Genomic DNA, 22,799 nt, shown 5'->3' on the forward strand with positions numbered 1-22,799 from the left:
CAAAATGTCCAGAATGAAATTGTATACACAGAAAAAGATTAGTCTGAAGTATAAAAAAATGTTTAACAGCATTAAAATAATTTTAAAATATATGTATATAGATTTTTAAGCAAAAAAATTGATTTTAAGATTTTTTAATTAAAAAATAAGAAATATTTTTACTATGGGCACCCACATTTTATTTTTCTAAATTTAGTTTTGTGTATGTACAAAAAAAATTATATTGATATCTCTAAAAATAAACTTTTTTTGAATTTTTATATAAAAGTATGCGACTTGTAAAAACCTCTAGGCGTACAGCACAAAAATCACTGATATTACCTAAATAAATAAATTAGTAAATAAATAAATAAAAAAATTAGTATTTTAATAAAATACATATAAATATGTATTAATACTCATAAAATAAGTATTTTAAGATTTCAAATAAATATGTATTAAACGCATATACCATGGCGACGATATTACGTCGCCCGGGGATTCTCGCAACTTCATTGGCGACGATACATCGTCGCCGCGGGGATCTTCGCATATCTTCTCGGCGACGATATTTCGTCGCCTGGGGTTCAAAGGGTTAATGGCTACTGAACTAATTGCAGACAAAAAGTTTTTATTAATGGAATGGGGTTGTAATCAAATATGCACTATCTCAAAGCTCATTTCTGGAGCTTTGAGATAGACTGTTATTACAGATAAATGTCTAGTGTTGTCATGTCAAGACCAAGCCGCTGTAATATGTGGACCACACAACATTTTCAAAAATCCTCACAAAATTCCATATGTTACAAGATCTTGTAAAGAAAACAGTGGAGAATGTGTTATGTATGGCAAATAGATCAGCTGTAATTGTATTACTAATGAACCATCTGATATATGTTTTGTTATGATGTTTACTGTTATAGTTAATAACTTCTTTAGAGAACAAGAAATATAAACCCCTTATTAGTGTTACAGATTCTGTTGTTTGTATCATACAAACACACTGATAAATATTACAGTTTTTAAAACTCCCATGCAGGGTTCAGAATGTTGAAGATCAAATGTTGAAAACTTTGTGCACTAAACAATAAGGCTGCAATTCCCATAGCTGGATTCTTACACTACCTTTTAAATAATCCCATTATACTACACCATTAACAATGTACCCAATCCGAGCTTGATGTAACCTATGAGTTCACAATTCTACTTACAAACTAATACAATTATTTTACCTTGGTTTCTCTAATTTATTAACAGTTTTGAAATATTGTTTAAAATGTGAAACCATAGTAAAAGTTATCCTAAGAAACAGTGAAATAGTGATAGTTTCAGATGAGTTCAGTAAATTGTGTTTTACTTTCTAAGTATATATATTTATTGGCTGATATGTTTTGTGTTGTAGGTAACAAAACGGGAGAGCCTGGGCACAAGACAAGGTCACAACAAACTCAATCCTCTGGAGGTGTTCTCTGGGTTCAAACCAGCAGTGGAGGCCTGCTTCTTGGACTGGGATGACTACCCGCTTCCCGGCATCACATATACAAGTGCCTCGTGGCTCTACAACTCCCAACCCTTCACTTGCTTCCGCCACAATGAGCCCCCACGGAGCGAACACGCCCACATCAACCCTGTACAGTACACTTCTAAATACTGTCTAGCATTACTTAGTATTGGTACAGTGATGAGAAGATGTATCATGAAAACACATATCTCTTAAATCAAAATGAATTATGTCATGATCTAAACATCATTTTATATAAAAGTCCATTTTATCAGCTACAGCATAGGTCCAGTAAAGATTCTTGTATTTCCATAAAAAACTCAATTTAATCCATGTTTTATTTTAAAAAACTACAAATTTTAAAGTTATTTTGTCCAGTTTTATTGTGAAATCCCAGTGTAAACTTGGATTAAATTGGGGAATATGATGTTTATTAGCAGACATTACTAATCATTACAGAAAGTCCATGTTAGTGATGTGTCAAAGCTGAATCTCGAATCCACTGAATCTCAGACAAAGATTCAAATTCTAGAATCAATCAGTAGGATTTGACAACTGAGTCTGTGGGGATCCGCTGTGTCGTTGTTTATTGGGTGGTCGGTAGTATAACCTACTGATAACCTTTTTGAAAAATGTACGTGCAATTGTAAATAATATTTAACTTTCAGTACTTTCTAAATTTTACATTTGGGCAGTACTGTGTAAGTAAATTTTATTTACAGTAAATTTTTTATATATTTATGTTTATGCGTCTGTTTGCAAAAGGCTGCTGGTTGGCATTTTGAATATCAAACTGTATTATTCATCTTAATTCCTAGGCTTACTCAGCAGATGTATTGACTATCATCTGGTTCAGTGCTTTACAAAGTAGCTTTTCTTACTGTAACGTGGATCTGTATTGATACTATCAAACTGTATTATTCATCTTAATTCCTAGGCTTACTCAGCAGATGTATTGACTATCATCTGGTTCAGTGCTTTACAAAGTAGCTTTTCTTACTGTAACGTGGATCTGTATTGATACTATCAAACTGTATTATTCATCTTAATTCCTAGGCTTACTCAGCAGATGTATTGACTATCATCTGGTTCAGTGCTTTACAAAGTAGCTTTTCTTACTGTAACGTGGATCTGTATTGATACTATCAAACTGTATTATTCATCTTAATTCCTAGGCTTACTCAGCAGATGTATTGACTATCATCTGGTTCAGTGCTTTACAAAGTAGCTTTTCTTACTGTAACGTGGATCTGTATTGATACTATCAAACTGTATTATTCATCTTAATTCCTAGGCTTACTCAGCAGATGTATTGACTATCATCTGGTTCAGTGCTTTACAAAGTAAGTAGCTTTGCTTACTGCAACATGCATCTGTTAAAATTTCTTTTATTGCATATTATCAATTACATCTTACTTTGCATCTTTCATAGTGAACGAAATGTTAAGATTTTACATTCATTCACTACATTTAAATCTCATTTGTGTCTATACATACAATTGTACATTCCCCTAATTCTCTTTCATTCAGAACTTTCCCCACTCTTGCATCAGTGTCAGTCAGCCAATCTCGCGGTCTTTCATAAAGGTGTGTCATAAACTGTAGAATGCTTTTGAAATCCAAGATGTTTTCTGACGAGTTTTAAATGTCTTGGGTATCCCAGCATTTTTCATCGAATTGGGTATTTGGTTGACTAAGTGAACTCTTGCCTGAGAAGGCAAACGTCCATAAGCTACTCGGTAGTTAACCCGTTCCTTTAGTTTCTTAATGTATGGCACTACCTCTCATAGTATTACATTTTGTCTTGGAGAAATGGACGCCTCCAGAATATAGAGGCAGGGTAATGTCAACAGTTTCAGATGCACTGCTTTCTATATTGCAGTTTTACAACTATCCTGATAGTTTGTTTGTAATAAACATTTCTGAAAAAATGTATTGTTTGCACTATTGCCCTGTTTTCCACGTCATAGGGCAGGTGGGAGTAAATTAGACCACTCTACGTCCACCATGGGCACCTCAATTGGACAGTATTTGGATATTTGTATCAGTGTATAAATGCCACAGGATAATTTTACACTGATTCTGTCTACATGATGATCTCATGTCAATCCTCAATCAAGGTGTATTCCTAGGAATTTTGTTGAGTCAACTTTTTAATATCAGTTTTTATCCAAAGTGACTGTTAAAAACTACAAATTAAATCTGTCCATCGCAGACAAATTTCATGAAATTTTATTTTGTTGGATTTGTTTTAAGATTGAGCTCATTGAATTACTGAATTGTATTTTTGAGCTTAGTGATAGTCACTATTTCAAGATCTGCATTTGATTTGGTGCTGAAATAGAGAGTCATGTCATCTGCATACTGGACAATTTTGCCAGTGATGTAGCGATGAGCCAACCTTATTTATGTACTAAAAAAGCATCCTGGAACTTTAGACATATGTTTTCTTTGGCTAAAATATGAAGAGCCACTCGAATGATGCTTCTCCTATCCCATGATACTCCACATGGTTACGTGAGTTAAGTTGCTATGATCAACACAGTTAAATGATTTAGATAAGTCAAGAAAAGCACTTCTAGAATGGGTGCTTAGAAGAGATGAATTACATACAAACGATTTCTGTAAGTTATATTTTGGGAGTATTGGTAGGAATGTTGGGAGATGACTATAGTACAATGACATATCATTGCAAGCCTGGGTTCTCTTACATTAATTGAGATCTCTTTATGTTATTATTAATAAATAATGCCTAACATTCAGGCTTGTAATGATACGTCTTGTGTTATAGTAGTGCCGTGAGTCGGCTGGCACAGCTTTAGAGGTTTTCGTATGGTTGAAGAGAGATATAAACATTTCTGTTGATATATCTCTATGCCATATTTATTCCTGTTTCTAATAAAGGATTTCCAAAAAAAGAATACAGGATTTTGAACAACCAGTTTAACAGTTAACTGGCTGGCCTAAAACAAGTGATGACAAAATCAAAGGAATCCGACAATCTTGAATCAGAAGCTCAGAAAATTCAATTGTCCAATGAAGTTTTCATTTAAACATACCAAAATCGACAGTCCACGATGTTGTTCATAAAAACATATGAGACTTCATGCCTAAAAAAAATGCCAGTTCAATATCCTTTCAACATAATTCCTGTGTTACTAAACAGGTTAAACCAGCAATGAATTACTTACTTAATCATATGACAAATTTTGACCTCGATATGGAACTCAAAAACCCGACTCTGCACACTAATAATAAATTTCATTCTGCGTATTACAGAACACAATATGCTTTCCGTTTGTACCGTTAACATTGTACCTCGTGACTGGCACCAGGTACGTCAATCACAATAGCGAAACTGCCATCGTGCAGCTGACCTGCACATACCAAGATCAATTGTTTCCTCCCATGCTACACAGAAAACTTTAACTTTAATTTGACATTTAAATTGTTTAGTTATCTTGAATAGTTTTTTAAGTTATGGCCTTTCAAAATATCGGCCTTCTTTTTCGGAAACCCTATCTTGTGGACCATTTTTTCAACATTGTTTTCTTTGTCACTAATGTACATTTAACAATAATCAAAAAGTTAAATTTCTGCATGCTCAACTTACCATAGATCCTGTACTGTATTATCTGTCAAATATGGTTTCATTGTATCAATATATGTTCACAAATCAAATGAAAGTATTGTTTATCAATTAGCAATACATTTTGTGATGTGTTAATTATTCCAACTGAAATAATGTTACCAAGTTCATCTTTCAGTTTAAACCATAATTAGTTAAACTAAAAAAAAATTGCCTCTTGAATATAAATATCCTCAGATTGTTTTCGCAGACAAGACTAGTTGAGCCCAATACCAAACAATATACAGGGTGTTTGAAAAGTATGGGTACGGCTTAATATTTTTAAAGACCATAGGAGATAACATCTATAAACTTTGCACAGTGTTATATGGCTATGTAAACTATTTTCCTTGCTATTACCATGACATGCCAACCATGGGGGGACGGCCCCCACAGAGGAAAACATGGAAAATCTTAAATTGAAGCATGGGTCGAGTGATACCTCATTTGAAAGAGCTCACTTAGTAGAGTTGAATTCCGCAAACCGCATCTCAAAAGGTTTATCCAATCAGAAATGGGCGGTGTTTTTTTAGGTACACATTGTGAAGTACATTATGCGCTGCCGCCATTTCTGACTGGATCGTGTATTCTGATGCGGTAGGCGGCGTTTCACTCTACTACCCAATGTGTTTTCACTGACTTTTTTTAAATTAGCAAATTATGTCATAAATTTATAACACAATAAATAAAACTAAAAAACATCGGTATTTATTGTGTTTTATTTATTGTGTTATGAATTTATGACATAATTTGCTAATTAAAAAAAGTCAGTGAAAACACATTGGTTAGTAGAGTGAAACGCCGCCTACCGCATAAGAATACGACGATCCAGTCAGAAATGGCAGCGCATAATGTACTTCACAATGTGTACCTAAAACAACCCGCCATTTCTGATTGGATAAACCTTTTGAGATGCGGTTTGCGGAATTCAACTCTACTAAGTGAGCTCTTTCAAATGAGGTATCACTCGACCCATGCTTCAATTTAAGATTTCCATGTTTTCCTCTGTGGGCCGTCCCCCCATGGTTGGCATGTCATGGTAATAGCAAGGGAAAATAGTTTACATAGCCATACGACACTGTGCAAAGTTTATAGATGTTATCTCCTATGGTTTTTAAAATATTAAGCCGTACCCATACTTTTGAAACACCCTGTATACTAAGGCACTTGTATGAGTAAATCAGTCAACAAACCTTTCTGGAACCACTTTCCCAGGTCTAATGATTGGTACTATTATGATTGACTGTTGGATAACATTAATAAAACAAGAAACTGTTTTAATGAGATATTATATTCTTATTTTGGTTTATTATTAACAATATTGATTTTCTATTACTGTATTTTAAATAATAAAATTGAATTTTTGATGATGATGTGCAGGTGAACTCATCACAGGTTGTAATAAACCTGGAGCACAATCCGAGAAGTTCACACCACCACTATCATTGCCACAATCCCCACCTCCATCACACCAACTCTGGGCCTAACAAGAGGCTAATACGCAATACAAGTGGGGCAGGACGTTCTGAAAGGTATGGTGTTGGTCAGAATGTCAATACTTTATCTACTCCAAAATATATAGATATTACTCATTAATTCATTCCCATTTAGTTTTTGAAAGTGGCACATATTGTGCTACTACTATAAGAAATATGGACAGGTTATTACTGCAACAAAAAAGCTATTAGAATCATATGCAGTCTGAAAAATGATCGTTTCTGTCAAACATCTTTTTACGCAATTAGATATTATTGCTGTTAATGGTTTGTATATATTAAATTCGGTGCTGCATGTAAATAAAAATTAAAAATTTGCAAGTAAACATAATTACAATACCACACAAATTGTCTTGTCAAGGTACATAAACAAAAGGATTTTTTAGTTGAAGTACAAAGTTTCTATTCCATCTCCCCACAGTATTTAGAACTAGTACAGTAAACATTCGAAATAATTAGAAATACACACTGAGATCATACCAAAAAGATTTGGCTCTGTTCTCTATTGATGATTTAAAAAATATTAATTATTTAAAATTGTACTTAAAGAAACTAGTTTTAAAGTTTTAAACACAGTTAGTTGCCATAATTTATATTTGCATACAGTATATAATATAGTTATATTGATATGACGTTGATGGAATTTATTGTAAACATTTTATAATTTGTGAATAAAGTAGTTGTAATTAAATGGAATTGAATGGGTCAAAATATCTTTACTTAAAATTGTAGTGAGTAGGGTAACTAATGGGTAGATTCAATTTCAATATTCATCAGAGCATTAAGTAAAGCATCAAACACTATGTAAAGTAACTTTAGAGATAACTGGTAGGATGATCCAAGTTCAACAGAAAATTAAGTAAGAACAATGAAAAGTAACTTGTGAGATAAGTGGTGGGAGGATCCAACTGTAGTCTTTGTCAGAACCTAAGTAAATCAACAAGAACTATGAGAATTAACATTTTAGATAAACTACTGGTAGGAGGTAAATGGAATATTAGGGGAGAGATTTTGTCATTTCTCAATCAATTTCAGATGAAGATAAACCCTGTGTATAGTAATATAATATTTTGTTAGTGTGCTATGTAGTCGGAGGAATAATATGGAGTGGTGGTTTTTTGATCATGATGTTCTTTTGACGCCAAACTCTTTGTAGGCAGTGCTATAAAAAGGAGCATGGGTTTCTTCTTTAGACGCCAAACCTTTTGTAGACAGTGCTATAAAGTTGAGGCTGATTCATCAGCATTATAAATTTGCTGTGGAGAATAATTTCCTTCCAATATCAAATTTTCAAATTTACTCATTATGTTCCCTTGTTTCTCATTGTGGTCAGAAGAAAGTTGTTCTGTAATTGCCAACTGTCGTATTCCATGGTGCATCTTCCATCGATCTAGCTATCCAATACTAGCATGAAAAGATTCACTGGCGTACATTAATTTGTTCAATTGAATCGTCTTTTCTAAAACAATAGGCCCCCTTAAAGGAGTTCCTCTCTTTCTTTCCTTGAAAAACCAAATAAAAAGCGCTTCATCCACTTTATCATACCGGGATTGCTTTGCTGTGTATCCATTTTCAAGAGTCAGCCAGAAGAAGTTGCACAATATTGTTCAAACTTTGCAGTTTTTCCTCCAATTATAAATTGTAGCTTTGCCAACATTAAACTCTGTGGTCAATTTAGTTACACTTTCATCCTTATGTAAATGCTTTAGGGCATCTGGCTTGTCTTTAAGAATTACGGTGGTATGCATTCGTTTACTTGCCATAATAATCAGCTCTTACACTTTTATTACACAAATAATCACAGCAGTGGAATCAATGTATGCACTGAGACAACAGACAATACACTGCTGACCACGATGTTTGTACTGGGACAACAGACAACACACTGCTGACCACAATGTTTGCACTGAAACAACAGACAACATATTGCTCACCACGATGTTTGTACTGGGACAACAGACATCACACCACCGACCACAATGTTTGAACTGAGACAAAAGACTACCGGCCACAATGTTTGCACTGAGACAACAGACAGCACACTGACAACCACAATGTTTGCACTGAGACAACAGACAACACACTATAGTCCACAATGCTTGCACTGAGACAACAGACGACTCACCACCAACCACTGAAGAGTTTAACTGCTGCGCAATGTGCAACTGTTCTATGAGTCAGGGTGTACAGTCTGGTCCGTAGCGCTTGGACATGTGCATAGCACTAGAACTCTCACCTAACAAATGTTACCGCAGTGTACTGTAACTTACTAACTGTGCTTAGTATATTTACACTTGTCACACAGTACAACAGTCAGGAAATGTGTTTTAATGGACATTGTTGATAATTTTATAATAAAATAGACCCATTCTCATGCTTAAAACCGTGCTTTACTCTCATTCTTGCTAATCCGAACAATTGCATAGTCCGAACTGGTTAGGTCCCAATTAGTTAAGAATTAGCAGGACTCCACTGTACATATAATAATTGCATAATGAATACATAGTAATTATTTTATTGTAAAGTTATTTTACATGTATGTTAACATATTTATTATCTGTAAAACTTGTTTTGAGTAGGCCTAGGTTGCATAAACTTGTAGTGCAGGTACTTGATTTACCTATAGGCCTAGATGAAGAGCAGCCAATAATGTCATCTTCATCATTTTCATTACAATTCGGTGTTCCTTGCAACTGAGTATAGTCAATATCAACACTATCATCAGAATCATAGTCCACCCAGTGGTCAATTTCACTCTCCTGTGCTGCCATTTTTACATCTAATTACACAATTAAAATCACATATTACAATCACAAACATTTTTCTGATGAACAATCACATCTACCAACATCAAACACAAGCAAATATGTCTTCTTATTCTTCCATATATTTAGGACTCGAGCGTATCTCGCCCACAGACAGATGTTTTGTCATAGGTGTATGTTCTGCTCAGCACATCGGAAGTATTCTTGTAATTGTGCTGGTTGTGGTAACTGGTTTAGCTAGGATTAACAGCATTCACAGTCCAGCTATCATTTAGTGGAAGATAAACCACTGACACGAGGTCAACATTATCCAAAGTACACACAACAACCGAACTCATAATATTATTTAGCGTTTCTCATTATATCTTTTGGTTCAGTAGGCTTTGAGGAAGTGATGTAGTTTATTGTGTTATACCTCTATAACTTATTAGATTGATTCAAAACTTAAAAGAATGTAAACTGCCTTTGGTTGTAACATAAATACAATTCTAGGATTAGACTACATCTTAAATACTGGCACAGCTATATAATTCGAGTCACACATCTGATATAGTGACTGGGACTATATAGATTATTCATTCTTTATTCTGCTTTTACGGAATTTTGTCTGTGTTAATTGTTTATGTTCTGTGCAGGCACAATCAGATGTACCGACTCAACTTACTGTCATTCATGAGCCACTCACAGAGACAGCAGCAGTTTGTGACATTACCTGGGGCTGGGGGTAACCACAGCTCAGTGTCCAGTGAGGGCTTCTGTGACGGTGACATGGCACCTCGGCCTGAGCAGGAGGAGACTGACTCCCAGGGTGGAGGTAAATACCAGGATACTTGTACAGACATGATACACTCAGGTTTCTGTGATGGTGTCATGGCACTTTGGGCGGAGCTCAAATCAAATTAAATCAAATCAGATTTTTATTGTCGGAACATTCTATAACGCATGGCAAAAGTCAACTTTTTACTTGCTAGAATTTTGTCATACACCCCACAATAGATCTCATTCAGACATACAACTTACAAATTTACATACATCCGTTCATTTCCCAATGATTCCCACTTCCAGGAACGGATTCAGTCAGTCTTTTTAATTGGTGGTCTCCCAATCATATACTAAAAACTCGTCTACATTATAAAATGCTTGTGACACTAAAAAGCGTTTTCAAATGAGTTTTTAGCACCTTGGGCGTTGGAGCGTTTTTAATTGAATTTGGTAATTTGTTGACAATATGAACACCTGCCTGTGAAGGCAAGCGTTCATAAACCACCGTTCTGTGTCTACCAGTTTGGTAGTTATCTCTGCCTCTAATCTCAAACGCATGTATGTCTCGGCCATTCGTCATGGTACATTTAGACATACAAAACAGAGTTGTTTCCAAGATGTAGAGACTGGGCAGCGTCAACAGTTGTAAATTTTTGCAGGCTTCCTTGCACGACTCTCTAAATTTCAACAGAGCGATAATGCGGATCGCTTGTTTTTGCAGCTTGAACACTCTCATAAATTGATTGTTTGCACCAGCTCCCACATCACCAACCCGTAAGTGGGATGGGGGTAAATCAAGCCATAATACGCCATCATCAGAACCTGAATAGGGCAGTATTTGGCTAGAGACCTCAAAACATAAATGCCTGAGGCCAATTTGGAGCAAACGTGATCGATGTGATTATTCCAAGTCAACCCTCGATCTAGATATATTCCCAGGAATTTCGAGCAGTAGACTTCTTCCATCATTGTGTCAGCCAACATAACAGCTGGCTCGTCATGCCTGTCTACTGATCACAAAGCAAAATTTAGAAAATTAGATTTTGCAGAATTTGTCTTAAGATTGAAGCTGTTGAAATGTTGGACGCAGTTGTTGATCTCAACAGAACTCTGCTGTTCCAGAATCAATTTTGATTTGCTAGTGAAACAGAGAGTCGTGTCATGAGCATACTGCACAAGTTTTCCGTGCAGAAGTGATCAACCTACGTCATTGACATAGATCAGGAAGAGAATTGGACTGTGAATTGAGCCCTGTGGGACACCATAGCTCAGGTGAATTGGTTCAGATAATTTGTTTGAGATCTGGTCAATTTGGGTTCTGTGGCTTAAAAATGACCTGAGAGCCACTGGAGAGGCACGCCTCGGATGCCAGGAGATTCAAGTTTGTCAAGCATTGTAATATGATCAACGCAATCGAATGCTTTTGATAAGTCTAGGAACACACTCAATGTGGGATCCCGACGTTCTAGCCCCTCTACAACCATATCGACTATACGTACAACTGTGTCTATTGTCGACTTACCCTTCCTGAATCCAAACTGGTCTTCAGATAGCTGGTTGTGCTTATTCAAACATTGAAGCATTCTTACCAAGAAAAGTTTTTCGAATATTTTGCTCAAAACTGGCAAAATTGAGACAGGCCGGTAATTGTGTGGGGAGTGGAGATCATCTTTCTTAAAAATCGGGCTTACTTTTGCGGTTTTTAGGATTGAGGGGAAAACTCCTTGTTCAGTTTTTTACTAAACTGGTTTTTTTTTTTTACTAAAAACTCCCAAAAGAGAAATTTACTAATTGGGTTAATGGTTTCACAATATGCTTTGAAAATGTTTTTACTAGCCACATCGACATTAAATTTAAATCATTTGATTTTTTTGGCTGGGAGTTGCTGAATTATTTTTTCAAGCTCTTCTCAACGACAGGTGCCAGTGCCAGTGAGGCTACTGGACACTGTCTCCGTCTTGGGATTCCTTGTGTTGTCGTGATGGGTAAGGGCCTTGCTCACAAGCAACAGATCCGAAGAATCTGTTTAGCCTATTCGCAACCTCAACCTCGTCCTCCACAAGTCTGTCACCATTTTTTAATTCAATTTGATTGTTGCATGATTTGTTTTTATTGTTGATGATGTTCCAAGCAGTTTTAGAAATATTTTTTGAAAATATAATTGGTTTAGAAACATCATATGCCTTTGCTGCCTGGATCACTTTTCTGTAAATTAGTTTGTAATTTCGAAAAAACCGTTTGAATTCTTCATTGTGAGATGTTTTCTGAATTTCTGAGAAAAACTTTAGTTTTTCTCTAGAAATTAAAATTCCTTTAGTAATACATTTGTTGTTTACCGTTCTGGGACAAACTTGTATGGTTTTGAGAGGACAGTACATGTTGACATGAAAGTTTGGTGTATCACTAAACATTTTAAAATGCTGTTCTACTGAAAGACTTGATTCTTGGAATTTCCAATTTTCTTTGGAAAGGGAACTGTTGAGGAGAGCGATGTTTCCTGGCCTTAAGTCTCTTATTGTTTTTGTGATTTCGGGCTCCCTCTCGATTTTTACTCCACTAATAATAGCCTCTTGGCCGTAGTGGTCCGAGATAGCTGTATTGACCACGGACACTGCGACACTTGGGAGATTAGATATGATATTGTCGATTGTCGACTGTATAGACTGTGTCACATGCGTTGGCGTTTTGACCAGCAACTCAAGGTCGAATGATCTTAACAAGTCGACAAATCGTGTGGTGGAAGGATGATTAGTGTCCATCGAATTGATGTTAAAATCGTCCATTAGGATATAATCCTGTTGATGGTTAGTCAAATCCATCAGTAGGGCTTCAAAATTTGTAAAGAAATTTTCATTGCCATTGGGAGACCTGTAGATTCCGATGACAGTAAATTTTGATCTGTTTCAATTGAATTTTATCACAACTGCTTCAAAGTCTTTTTCGATAGTTTTGACGAGTGAAAAGGGAGAAAAAGAATAATCTTTTTTACAAAAACGGCGACTCCTCCTCCTTTGGAAAGTTGTTGGCAATATGAATTAGCCAATGTGAAATTTGGAATTTGGCATAGGTCGATGTTCTTGTCATTAAAACCAGTACAACAAGTACATCTGTTTTCGTTTCTTCACACATCAATTGAATTTCGTCAAGCTTGTTAGTGGCAGATTGGGCATTTTGGGGAAGCAGTTGGATTTGAACCTGATTGAGAAATTTTGAATTTGTTTGTATTTGTTGGATAGCGTCAGTCAATTTTGCCTGTCGGCCGTCCGTGGGGTCCCTAAAAAAACACAATCAGTTTTATCAGAACTCACAGGAAATGAAGTGGCAGGTGAACAGCTGGTGACGGCCTCGGCAAAGGTCTTGTTGCTAGGACGTGTCATCGCGCATGCTGAATGTGACACCAGCGCGAGTCTCGTAGGAGCTGGTCCTGACATCTCAGGCAGAGGAACTGGTCTCAAGGGAGTGGACACAACAGTCATCGGCTCCACAGACTGCACTGCCGCTGGGGAAGGTGCCGCCAAGTTCAGTTGTATGGTTCTCAAAGGAACCAAAGTCGGCCAGTTTCCCCGCAATCAGTCGTGCCAGAAGCCTCTTGCCGCACATCCTCAAGTGCATGCCATGGGCAGTAAAGTTAGGACGTCGGTTGCAGTTTACCTCCATTACCCTAACATCCTTATGCCGATTGCAGAGTTCCGTTATGTAGCCATTCACTATCCTGATCATCCTGTTTGTTGCTTGTTAGGAGCTAAGTCATGGTGGTGGGGAAGGGTAGCTACTACCACTTTGGAGGATGAGCTAAGCTGTTGAAGGATTCCCTCCATGTATTTGTAAATTACCTCCTTCTTCCCCGCTGCAACATCATTGGTGTCCGCTTTGAGGACATAGCAGTGGTTCGAAGATGGTGGGCTGTTCGATGGTGAGACAATGTGCAGCAGGCTGGCTCCGGGTTTACTGCAGGTTTTATGACCTTTATAAATCCAATCTTTGTTGTTTTTTGACAGGACTAGGCTTCTCAGAACTGTATATGTATATATTTTCTTGATCGTGGCAACAAGGCAAACTCAACACTGGCGTTGGTTATATAATTCACTCTAACCAGAAGTGCTCGTACACGGGCAAAGCTTACGAAATCGCGTTTGATACTACGAGTAAGTTAAAATATATTTTATTTATCAGAACAAGGCCAAATCAACTTATGGCACTGGAGATATCTAAGACCGGAAGTAGATTATTAGGGCTTGGAAGTAGACGATTTTTGACCGTAGTAGGTTTTTGTTTATATATATTTTCTTCATCTCGGGGCAACAAGGGTGACTGAACTATGTCATTAGAAATACCTGAGATTGAAAGTGAATGTAAGTGGCTGGAAGTTGATGTTTCTTGTTCGAAATAGATTTTTGAGACCTTTATGTGAATATATTCTCTTGATTGGGCATCAGGGATATCAAACTCAACAGAAATGTCACAATTGTCACTTATTTTGACTAGCAGTGCATGATCTTACACGTGCAGTTCCTGAAATAAGAACCAATAAAAATTATATTAACTATTGAATCTCTTGATCATGGAGATCAAATTAAAAGTATTGGATCTGTGCCTATTTTCTCCTTTTTTTAAACCTTATAGGGCTTTATCATATTACATCATAAATGCTTTGACTAAGACTAATATTCCCTTTGAGTTTGAAAATTATTGTAACTGCTAGTACAATATAAAATTGAAAGTATAGATATATCACTTTGGGCAGAAGTTATCCACTAACCAGAAGTTCACATGAGTGGGTCTTGGACTCACTACAATATTATAAGAAATCTTTTAACTTGTAGGCCACCTCCACGAGAGGATCCCAGCCACTGAGCAAAAATAAGGCTTAAAGTTATAATTAATTTAACAACCAGTATTATTCTTCTGCATTTGAAATTAAAAAAACAACAATACAGGGGTTTGAGTGTTGTGTAATCCAAGAGAGCAAAATATTTTAAATTATGGTTGAATTGAATCTGCTCCCTCATCCTATTCTTCCTGGAAGTTGTTGAGTCTTGAGTGTAGTGTGTATGTGCACTCGTGGGGGAGGGGGGGGGGGAGGGAGAGGAGCCCATTATAAAAAGTGACAGAGCCCCAAGGTCGTGCCATGGTACTATAGGGTTATGAAAGAATGTCAGAAAAGGTTTTGTAATTGTATCCTACCTTCTCACCATCCTCTCTCTATATACACTATCTGCCATCAGGAAGTTTGTAAACTATAAATGCTGCTTCAGCTTGTGTTAGTATAGAAATAAAAAAAAACTCATAAAATCAGGAAGTAAACAAATAATGATTTGTGGAAGGCCATTTCCATCTCACAGAAAAATAAGAGTTGGGTTTGGAAAGCTCTTTCTTGTTGTCCATCTCTATCTCTGTGTAAAGACGAATCCTTCTAGATCCTCAATATGTCACCCTTAGTTGGCGTCTTGTCTGTCTTGTTTATTCATCAAAGCTGGCTCCTGGAGTCTTCCCCATTCTTATTTGGCCTGAGGAGAGAAGGATCTGGGTTTTTATTTCAGTGAACAACCAGTATCACCTGTGCCGCAGTCTGCATGTAAAATATAAAGTCTTTAGTTACATATTTTTGCTATTTAACGTGTTCAAATATTATATGATTTTACTCAAGTCTGTCATTTGTTTATTTTATGATTTTCTAGTTGCTATCACGGTTACTCATAAGCAATGTATAATTGTTCACTAATGCTCAGCCAAATCTCATGGAGTGTGACATGCACGGTCATTGAACTTAATGTTTCTCACATATAAATGAAGCTTTATGCAAGATTTCAAGTCTATAGATCAGTCCATTCTAACCCCTCGAGTGGTAGACTTTGCTAATATTCAGCCAGTTAAAAGTATAAAAATAAAGTTTTGTCATTTCATTCAACATTTCTCATATAATTCTAGATGTCATTTTCACATTATTGGCATGCAAATAATAGATGAAATTTGTGTAATTCTCAGCAGAAAAACTAAATGTTTAATTCAATCATGTGTTGCTATAATTATTGTTAGATTGTACTTTTATGTTAGCCATGAATATACTTACTTACCTGTTATATTACAGGTGGTAGCGATTCGTCGTGGAGCAGTGGTCGTGAGGGAGAGGGAGAAGGGGTGGTGGTGGGGAGATACAGTGGGGACGACAGTGACAGCTCACCCCCCGCTCCGGCACCCCTCCCCTCCCCACCCCGGAGACTGTCCAAAGACGATTCTCTGTCTAGTAGCAACTCGGACTGGCAGTTGAATAGTGGAGACGAGTATCATGTTTACTATTATGATCCCAAGTCACTCAACAACAACAGCAACAACAACAACACTAACAACCAAGCACCCACCGTAGATAAACTATCGGACTCGGATCCTGCTGCTGTCAAGGTAAACCGACCTCTTGTGTATTCACATTGTCTGAGACTTGATATCGACAGGACGGGATACTGACAGGACACCTGTGTTGTAGGAGTCTACAGCGGTGACAGCTCAATCGGTCCTGCAGAGTATCCAGGGGCTGGAGGATCCATGGGATATCCTGTTTGCACGTGCTGAGGGCCTCCACGCACACGGACACGCTCGCGAGGCATGCACTTTGGGGGTTAGACTTGCTGAGGAAATGTTGGCTCATCCACCTGACCTCATGATTGAAATACCACCTATTCAGGCCAAGGGCAAGAGGAAAAAGGTTTGATAAATACTTCCTAACTTTTTATAAAAATAATCAAATAAAGTTTTTTTTTGAGGGGATTTTGTCCTTAGAGTATACTAAAGGCTATCTGGTTTCCAACAAATTCAATAAATAAAAAATCCAAATGTTTGTTTATTGTTTTTATTTTAATATATCTTTGGAACTTGTGCATGTGTTAATGGAAAAGATTAAAAGTTGTAAATTCTTTTTATTTTGATAAGGAGTCTTTAATTATTATCTAAGTAGATAGTGAAATACATGTGAATAAATGTATCTAAGTTTGCGAGGATTTAAATTTGGTGGGACCAACTTGCAATTCACAGTTTTGCAACTTGTTTTCTTGCTTCAGTTGGAGCCCTACATAAACAGGGACTGATTCTGAATTTATAAAGCGTAATTGGCTCAGATCATTGAGTGTACCCGCTTGGCACCAGAGATTATGCTGGATAAGTCGTCTCACAATCACGATCATCCTTACCAATCTGATATTTAAATTTAAATGTAAGCTAGGCCAGAACGGGTAAAATATATGTCCACAGTGGTAGGACTAATGTAGCTAATTTCCTCTCAAATACCTGTCTAATCATCTAACTAAGAGGATGTTACATTAGCACATTGACTGCCTCCATATGAAACATTTTTCAATCACCACAGGACAAGTGTTGATTATTGATTTATTGCCTTTTCATTGATGTGTGCAAAAATGATAAACGTAGCCCATCGCATGCCTACTTAATATTTTTGCTTTTAGGCCATGTGTATAATTTTTGCACATGCATATAAAAGTGCATTTGACCGTTTTATTTCATCATTACGTGTTTGTATTTCTTTTTACACGTGTAATATCAATTTGGATTTCCTGAAAGCTGTGTTGGTTGAGTTCTGAGGAATGGGAGGAGAGGATCTAGCTCTTATTGCTGCCAACATGTGCATCAGTGTACTACGTGCTGCAAGACTCCTGACAAGTGTAGCATTTGCTACATAGCCAAATTCAAATTTAATTATAAAATTTTTATAGGAGGAAATGCATATACCAAAATATTTTAAAATTTAAAATAAATTATTATTAAAATTTAAATAACTTTCTGATGCATTCTTCATGTATTGGTCATCAGTGAGATATATATATATATATATATATATATATATAGAGCCGTGGTACTTTCGCGGGACTCTAACCACGGCTAACGCCAACGATGATAATCAGGAAATACGTGCATTACGCATGAATTTTTGACTCTGGGAAACATGCGTGACTTTGTATAGTGTCTCTGGAAATTTTAGTAGGAAGGAATCTTTTCTGATACTCAATACCAGGGCTCTTTTTACTCGATTCCGATACCAACAAATCCTTAAATACGCTTGAAAAATTCACAATTTCACAATATACTAGTCATATAAGGAAGCTGAATCTCGTATCCAAAAAATTCTATTCTCGGATGACTACTGATCGGCAGTACACAGATTATGGATTTTAAAACATTTTTGTACTTTCCGTATGAAAAAATGTGGATAGATAACCAAAGTAACAAATTACTATAGTTTAACAAAAAATATTTTAGCCATAATTAGTATTTATTACATTTATTTTGGCGCATTGTCCAGAGTTATAATATTTAAATTGATGTTTGTATTTCTATGTCTATATTTGTCAATGCCATCGTGTCTCCTAGTTCTATGCGCTGACGTTAGCTGCTCATAGGAAAATAAGCAATTGCTAATTATTATTTTAAGTATATATCGTACTGTGTTGTTGTACATAGATAGATTCTCTATAAATGTAAATATATTCATAAATTTGTACGTATATGGAATATATTCTGGAAGCTCACTTTATAATAGACTATTTCTATAATTTAATAGGAGATCTCTGCAAATTACTTTGATGTAGCGTGGTATTAGGCTTCCCCCCCAAAAAAGTTCAGATGAAAATATTTGATGAAGTATCAGACGGACCAGACTTGTGTACTGGCGAAATCATTGTCTCATACCGAAAGTTTGTCCACCGCAGATCTCTGACCCGAAATGCTGGACTGCAGTCTGCCCTACGGTAGAGCTGTGTTGGTGTTTATTTGTATCTTTTTTTATTCTGTATTGGATATATGTATTTTCCAAACATCACAGAAAGGAAAGTTATTTGGTATACATGATGTTTCGTGAAATGGAAAAGCAAATGGGATGTGTCCCTAATATCTACTACATATACCAATTGAATACTAAGATTTTACTTCAAAAAGAGGAAAAGTTAGAGAAAATCTTAAAGATGTCATGCTTTATTGACATGAGTGACCAAATGGCTACTTATGGCACTGCATTGCATCATTGGAAACAAGTGGTACAAAAAATTACACACAAAATTGTGTGGGGAATGGTAGTAAATGCACATATTCTGTATTTAGAACATTCCGGGACAAAAATTCCAATCAAGAAATTTAGAGAAAATATTATTTTGTCTTTGCCGGGACATCTAGAAGCTCGGCTGTTTAGCCTACACATGGTTTCATCGAATGTTTGATTGAAGATCCCCCCCAAAAAATCAGTGAGGTACCGAAGGTGCTACAAGACCAAAGGATCAGGTTTTCAGGGCCCTGATGAGTAAAAATCAATATTGTATCCTGAAGTCTTCATAACTTGTGATATCTGTGAAGGCATTTATGTGTGTTATAGCCTCCAACACTCTGGCAAAGTGTGGCTTTCTGTGTCAGGTGTTGGCTGAGAACCCAGACTACTTCCACCTGGCCTTTGTATTGTGATTGTTGATTATTCATTAGCTGGTTGGTGTTTGTAGGTGAACCCAGCTTCTCACCAGCTGAGTGTTATAGCCTCCAACACTCTGGCAAAGTGTGGCTTCCTGTGTCAGGTGTTGGCTGAGAACCCAGACTACTTCCACCTGGCCTTTGTATTGTGATTGTTGATTATTCATTAGCTGGGTGGTGTTTGTAGGTGAACCCAGCTTCTCACCAGCTGAGTGTTATAGCCTCCAACACTCTGGCAAAGTGTGGCTTTCCTGTGTCAGGTGTTGGCTGAGAACCCAGACTACTTCCACCTGGCCTTTGTATTGTGATTGTTGATTATTCATTAGCTGGTTGGTGTTTGTAGGTGAACCCAGCTTCTCACCAGCTGAGTGTTATAGCCTCCAACACTCTGGCAAAGTGTGGCTTCCTCTGTCAGGTGTTGGCTGAGAACCCAGACTACTTCCACCTGGCCTTTAAGGTGGGGCTGTTCGGACTGGAATTGGCTCGGCCTCCTGCTAGCACCAAGCCTTTGGAGGTATTATAAACATAGTTAACTGATACATGTGTGTGTGTGTGTGTGTGTGTGTGTGTGTGTGTGTGTGTGTGTGTGTGTGTGTGTGTGTGTGTGTGTGTGTCGTTAATAAGTTTGTTCAATACAAAGTATGATAAGTAGAGCATGAGTGTTGAAGAGCAATAATACATAAAATCACAAATGATAATCAAGGATGTTATTTTTATATTTTATTAGTACCAATCATTGCAGTGCCTTACAATTGTCCTCATTCTTACCAAAGGCAATAAGCACATCATCCCAGTTTTGAAGAGCAATAATACATAAAATCACAAATGATAATCAAGGATGTTATTTTTATATTTTATTAGTACCAATCATTGCAGTGCCTTACAATTGTCCTCATTCTTACCAAAGGCAATAAGCACATCATCCCAGTTTTGAAGAGCAATAATACATAAAATCACAAATGATAATCAAGGATGTTATTTTTATATTTTATTAGTACCAATCATTGCAGTGCTTACAATTGTCCTCATTCTTACCAAAGGCAATAAGCACATCATCCCAGTTTTGAAGAGCAATAATACATAAAATCACAAATGATAATCAAGGATGTTATTTTTATATTTTATTAGTACCAATCATTGCAGTGCCTTACAATTGTCCTCATTCTTACCAAAGGCGATAAGCACATCATCCCAGTGAGGGTAATATTCTCATGTTGTTGAAACAACAACTTTGACAAAGATTTAAAACTTAGAGATTAGCTTAAACAGTATTTTTAAATTGCAGTTTAAAAATAGTTTCAACATTAACTTACATATATTTGCACAGTTAAAGCACATTATTTCCATTTATCACATCATTACCTGAATTATGCCTTATTATTTGTAATCTATTCTATAGAAGGAAACATTTAAACATCTTAATTAGTTTATAACTCTAATATTAATTAGTTATATTAAATTACGTTTTAAAAAACCACATCTACATAACTGTTATGAAATTTCTGCATTGAATAAAATTGTTACCAGTTAAGTATTTTGTCAAGTTTTATACTTGGTGTGGTGGTCCAATTTTCATTAATAAGTGTTTTTATATTGTGATTGTTGAGTTCAGCTCCAGTTCACCTTCCTCTTTGTGCAGCATAGGGCCCAGATGTAAGCATAGGTAACACATTGGTGTCTAGAGTAAGGTTGTGAATAGATTCTTACTATATAAAGTTTGATTGGTGATTCACCAAGTAAGGATTTATTAGTAGGTTCGATTGCCAATACAACACACTTATATGAACTAGAACATGTTTTATTCATTTCAAAATTCAATTACTTTGTGATCATTTTAAACATTATCAGAGATCAGAAGTATACATTTTGCACATTACAATGTTAATATTAAGCTTGAATAAAATTTGATATTGGTTTCTAATTACAAGTTAATGTATATACATTTCAGATAGTTTCCATTAGAAACTAAGAAATGGAAATCTTATATGAAATTAATAAATATATTTTCCAATAACAAACTATTAATTTGATCTCTACACATGATAATTTGCTTTTAAGTACAAAAACCTTGATTCTGAAATGAAACATACTATGATTGATAAAACCCTGATATTATCTAATGACATGTTCCTTTAAGTAAAAACAGCATTTCTAAACTTACAATTTTTACTTGACACTGACACAAGACACTAAGGCACTATAACGTTTAAAGTATATTTCCACACACTCAAATGCACACTGTTTCAATCTCGCCTTGCAGCCCATAGTGAGCAGTGTCTGAGTGGACGTGTATCGCCTCACTAAGTATTAACATACTTCCATCTGTTCTTTAGTCATGACATTGGGTAATCATGTTCGGATGCTGTAGGTCTCAAGAATCTAATTCTGTTGTTGTTGATGTGAATGCAATAGAGGGCTATAACAAGGGGTTTTGCTAAGATAGAAGTCCAGGGTAATAAAATGTATAAGATGAGCTCTGTGTTGTTTACTATGCTGTTGTGGTCATGTTTGAGCTGGAAGTGGAGTTGTCTTTGTAGATTGTGAACGAAGTACGTAAGTTGTCGATAAGGTCCAGTTTTCATCTAAGAAATCATGGAAGTGTTGGAATTCTTGTGGTTTTCCTGTTTCAAGGGATAATATTGTCGTGGATTGAAATTTTGAGCAAGAGGTATCTAGGAGATGTCTTATTTGGTAGTTCTCAGGGTTTTTGGAATCACATGGTATTACAGTGTTTACAAGTGTTATGTGTTTGTGATGTAGTGTAGTGTTCCTGTATTGTTCGGTTTCTGGAGTTAGTGTTGGGTCTTCTGAAACTACTTTCAGGTTTGTATGGATGTTTGTTACGAGAAACTTGTTTGGTGAGACTTGGGTTACAAATGTGCTGTTAGCTCGGAGCTAGGTAATGTTGTGCAAACATTTTAGGGACTGATCACTGTTGACTCTTGCCCTTGGAATCAAACAAAGTGTGAGTGTGTGTTGGTTACCACCCTTGTCATCAGAATGGATGGCTGTGGTGTGGATGACGGTGGATTTTTCATGTGTAATATAACATAGTTTGTCTTGGCACTGGAGAGAGATGGGTATGTTTTGAAATACTTTGTATGTGAGGGTAGATTGTTTAAGGGAGCTTTGATTTTTATAAGGATGTACTGTTGTGTGATGACGGTGAATTTTTCATGTGCAATATAACATAGTTTGTCTTGGCACTG

General features: G+C 36.3%; 1 protein-coding gene across 4 annotated transcripts in view; it reads left to right on the forward strand.

Moving 5' to 3' along the window:
- The window catches only part of LOC124359064 (zinc finger SWIM domain-containing protein 8 homolog), a 130,784-nt gene that overhangs the window by 41,311 nt on the left and 66,674 nt on the right, over positions 1-22,799 (forward strand). For all 4 annotated transcript variants that reach the window (XR_006922102.1, XR_006922103.1, XM_046811471.1 and 1 more), the window contains exons 8-13: positions 1,382-1,609; positions 6,489-6,640; positions 10,005-10,183; positions 16,220-16,530; positions 16,613-16,831; positions 19,934-20,104. Coding sequence is in view for 2 of the 4 variants with exons in the window: in XM_046811471.1 (XP_046667427.1) it covers positions 1,382-1,609; positions 6,489-6,640; positions 10,005-10,183; positions 16,220-16,530; positions 16,613-16,831; positions 19,934-20,104 (1,260 nt within the window). In the remaining 2 variants the exon portion in view is untranslated. The remainder of the gene's footprint in view (positions 1-1,381; positions 1,610-6,488; positions 6,641-10,004; positions 10,184-16,219; positions 16,531-16,612; positions 16,832-19,933; positions 20,105-22,799) is intronic.

The sequence above is a fragment of the Homalodisca vitripennis genome, chromosome 4 (genome assembly GCF_021130785.1).
Source record: "Homalodisca vitripennis isolate AUS2020 chromosome 4, UT_GWSS_2.1, whole genome shotgun sequence".
NCBI lineage: Eukaryota > Metazoa > Arthropoda > Insecta > Hemiptera > Cicadellidae > Homalodisca > Homalodisca vitripennis.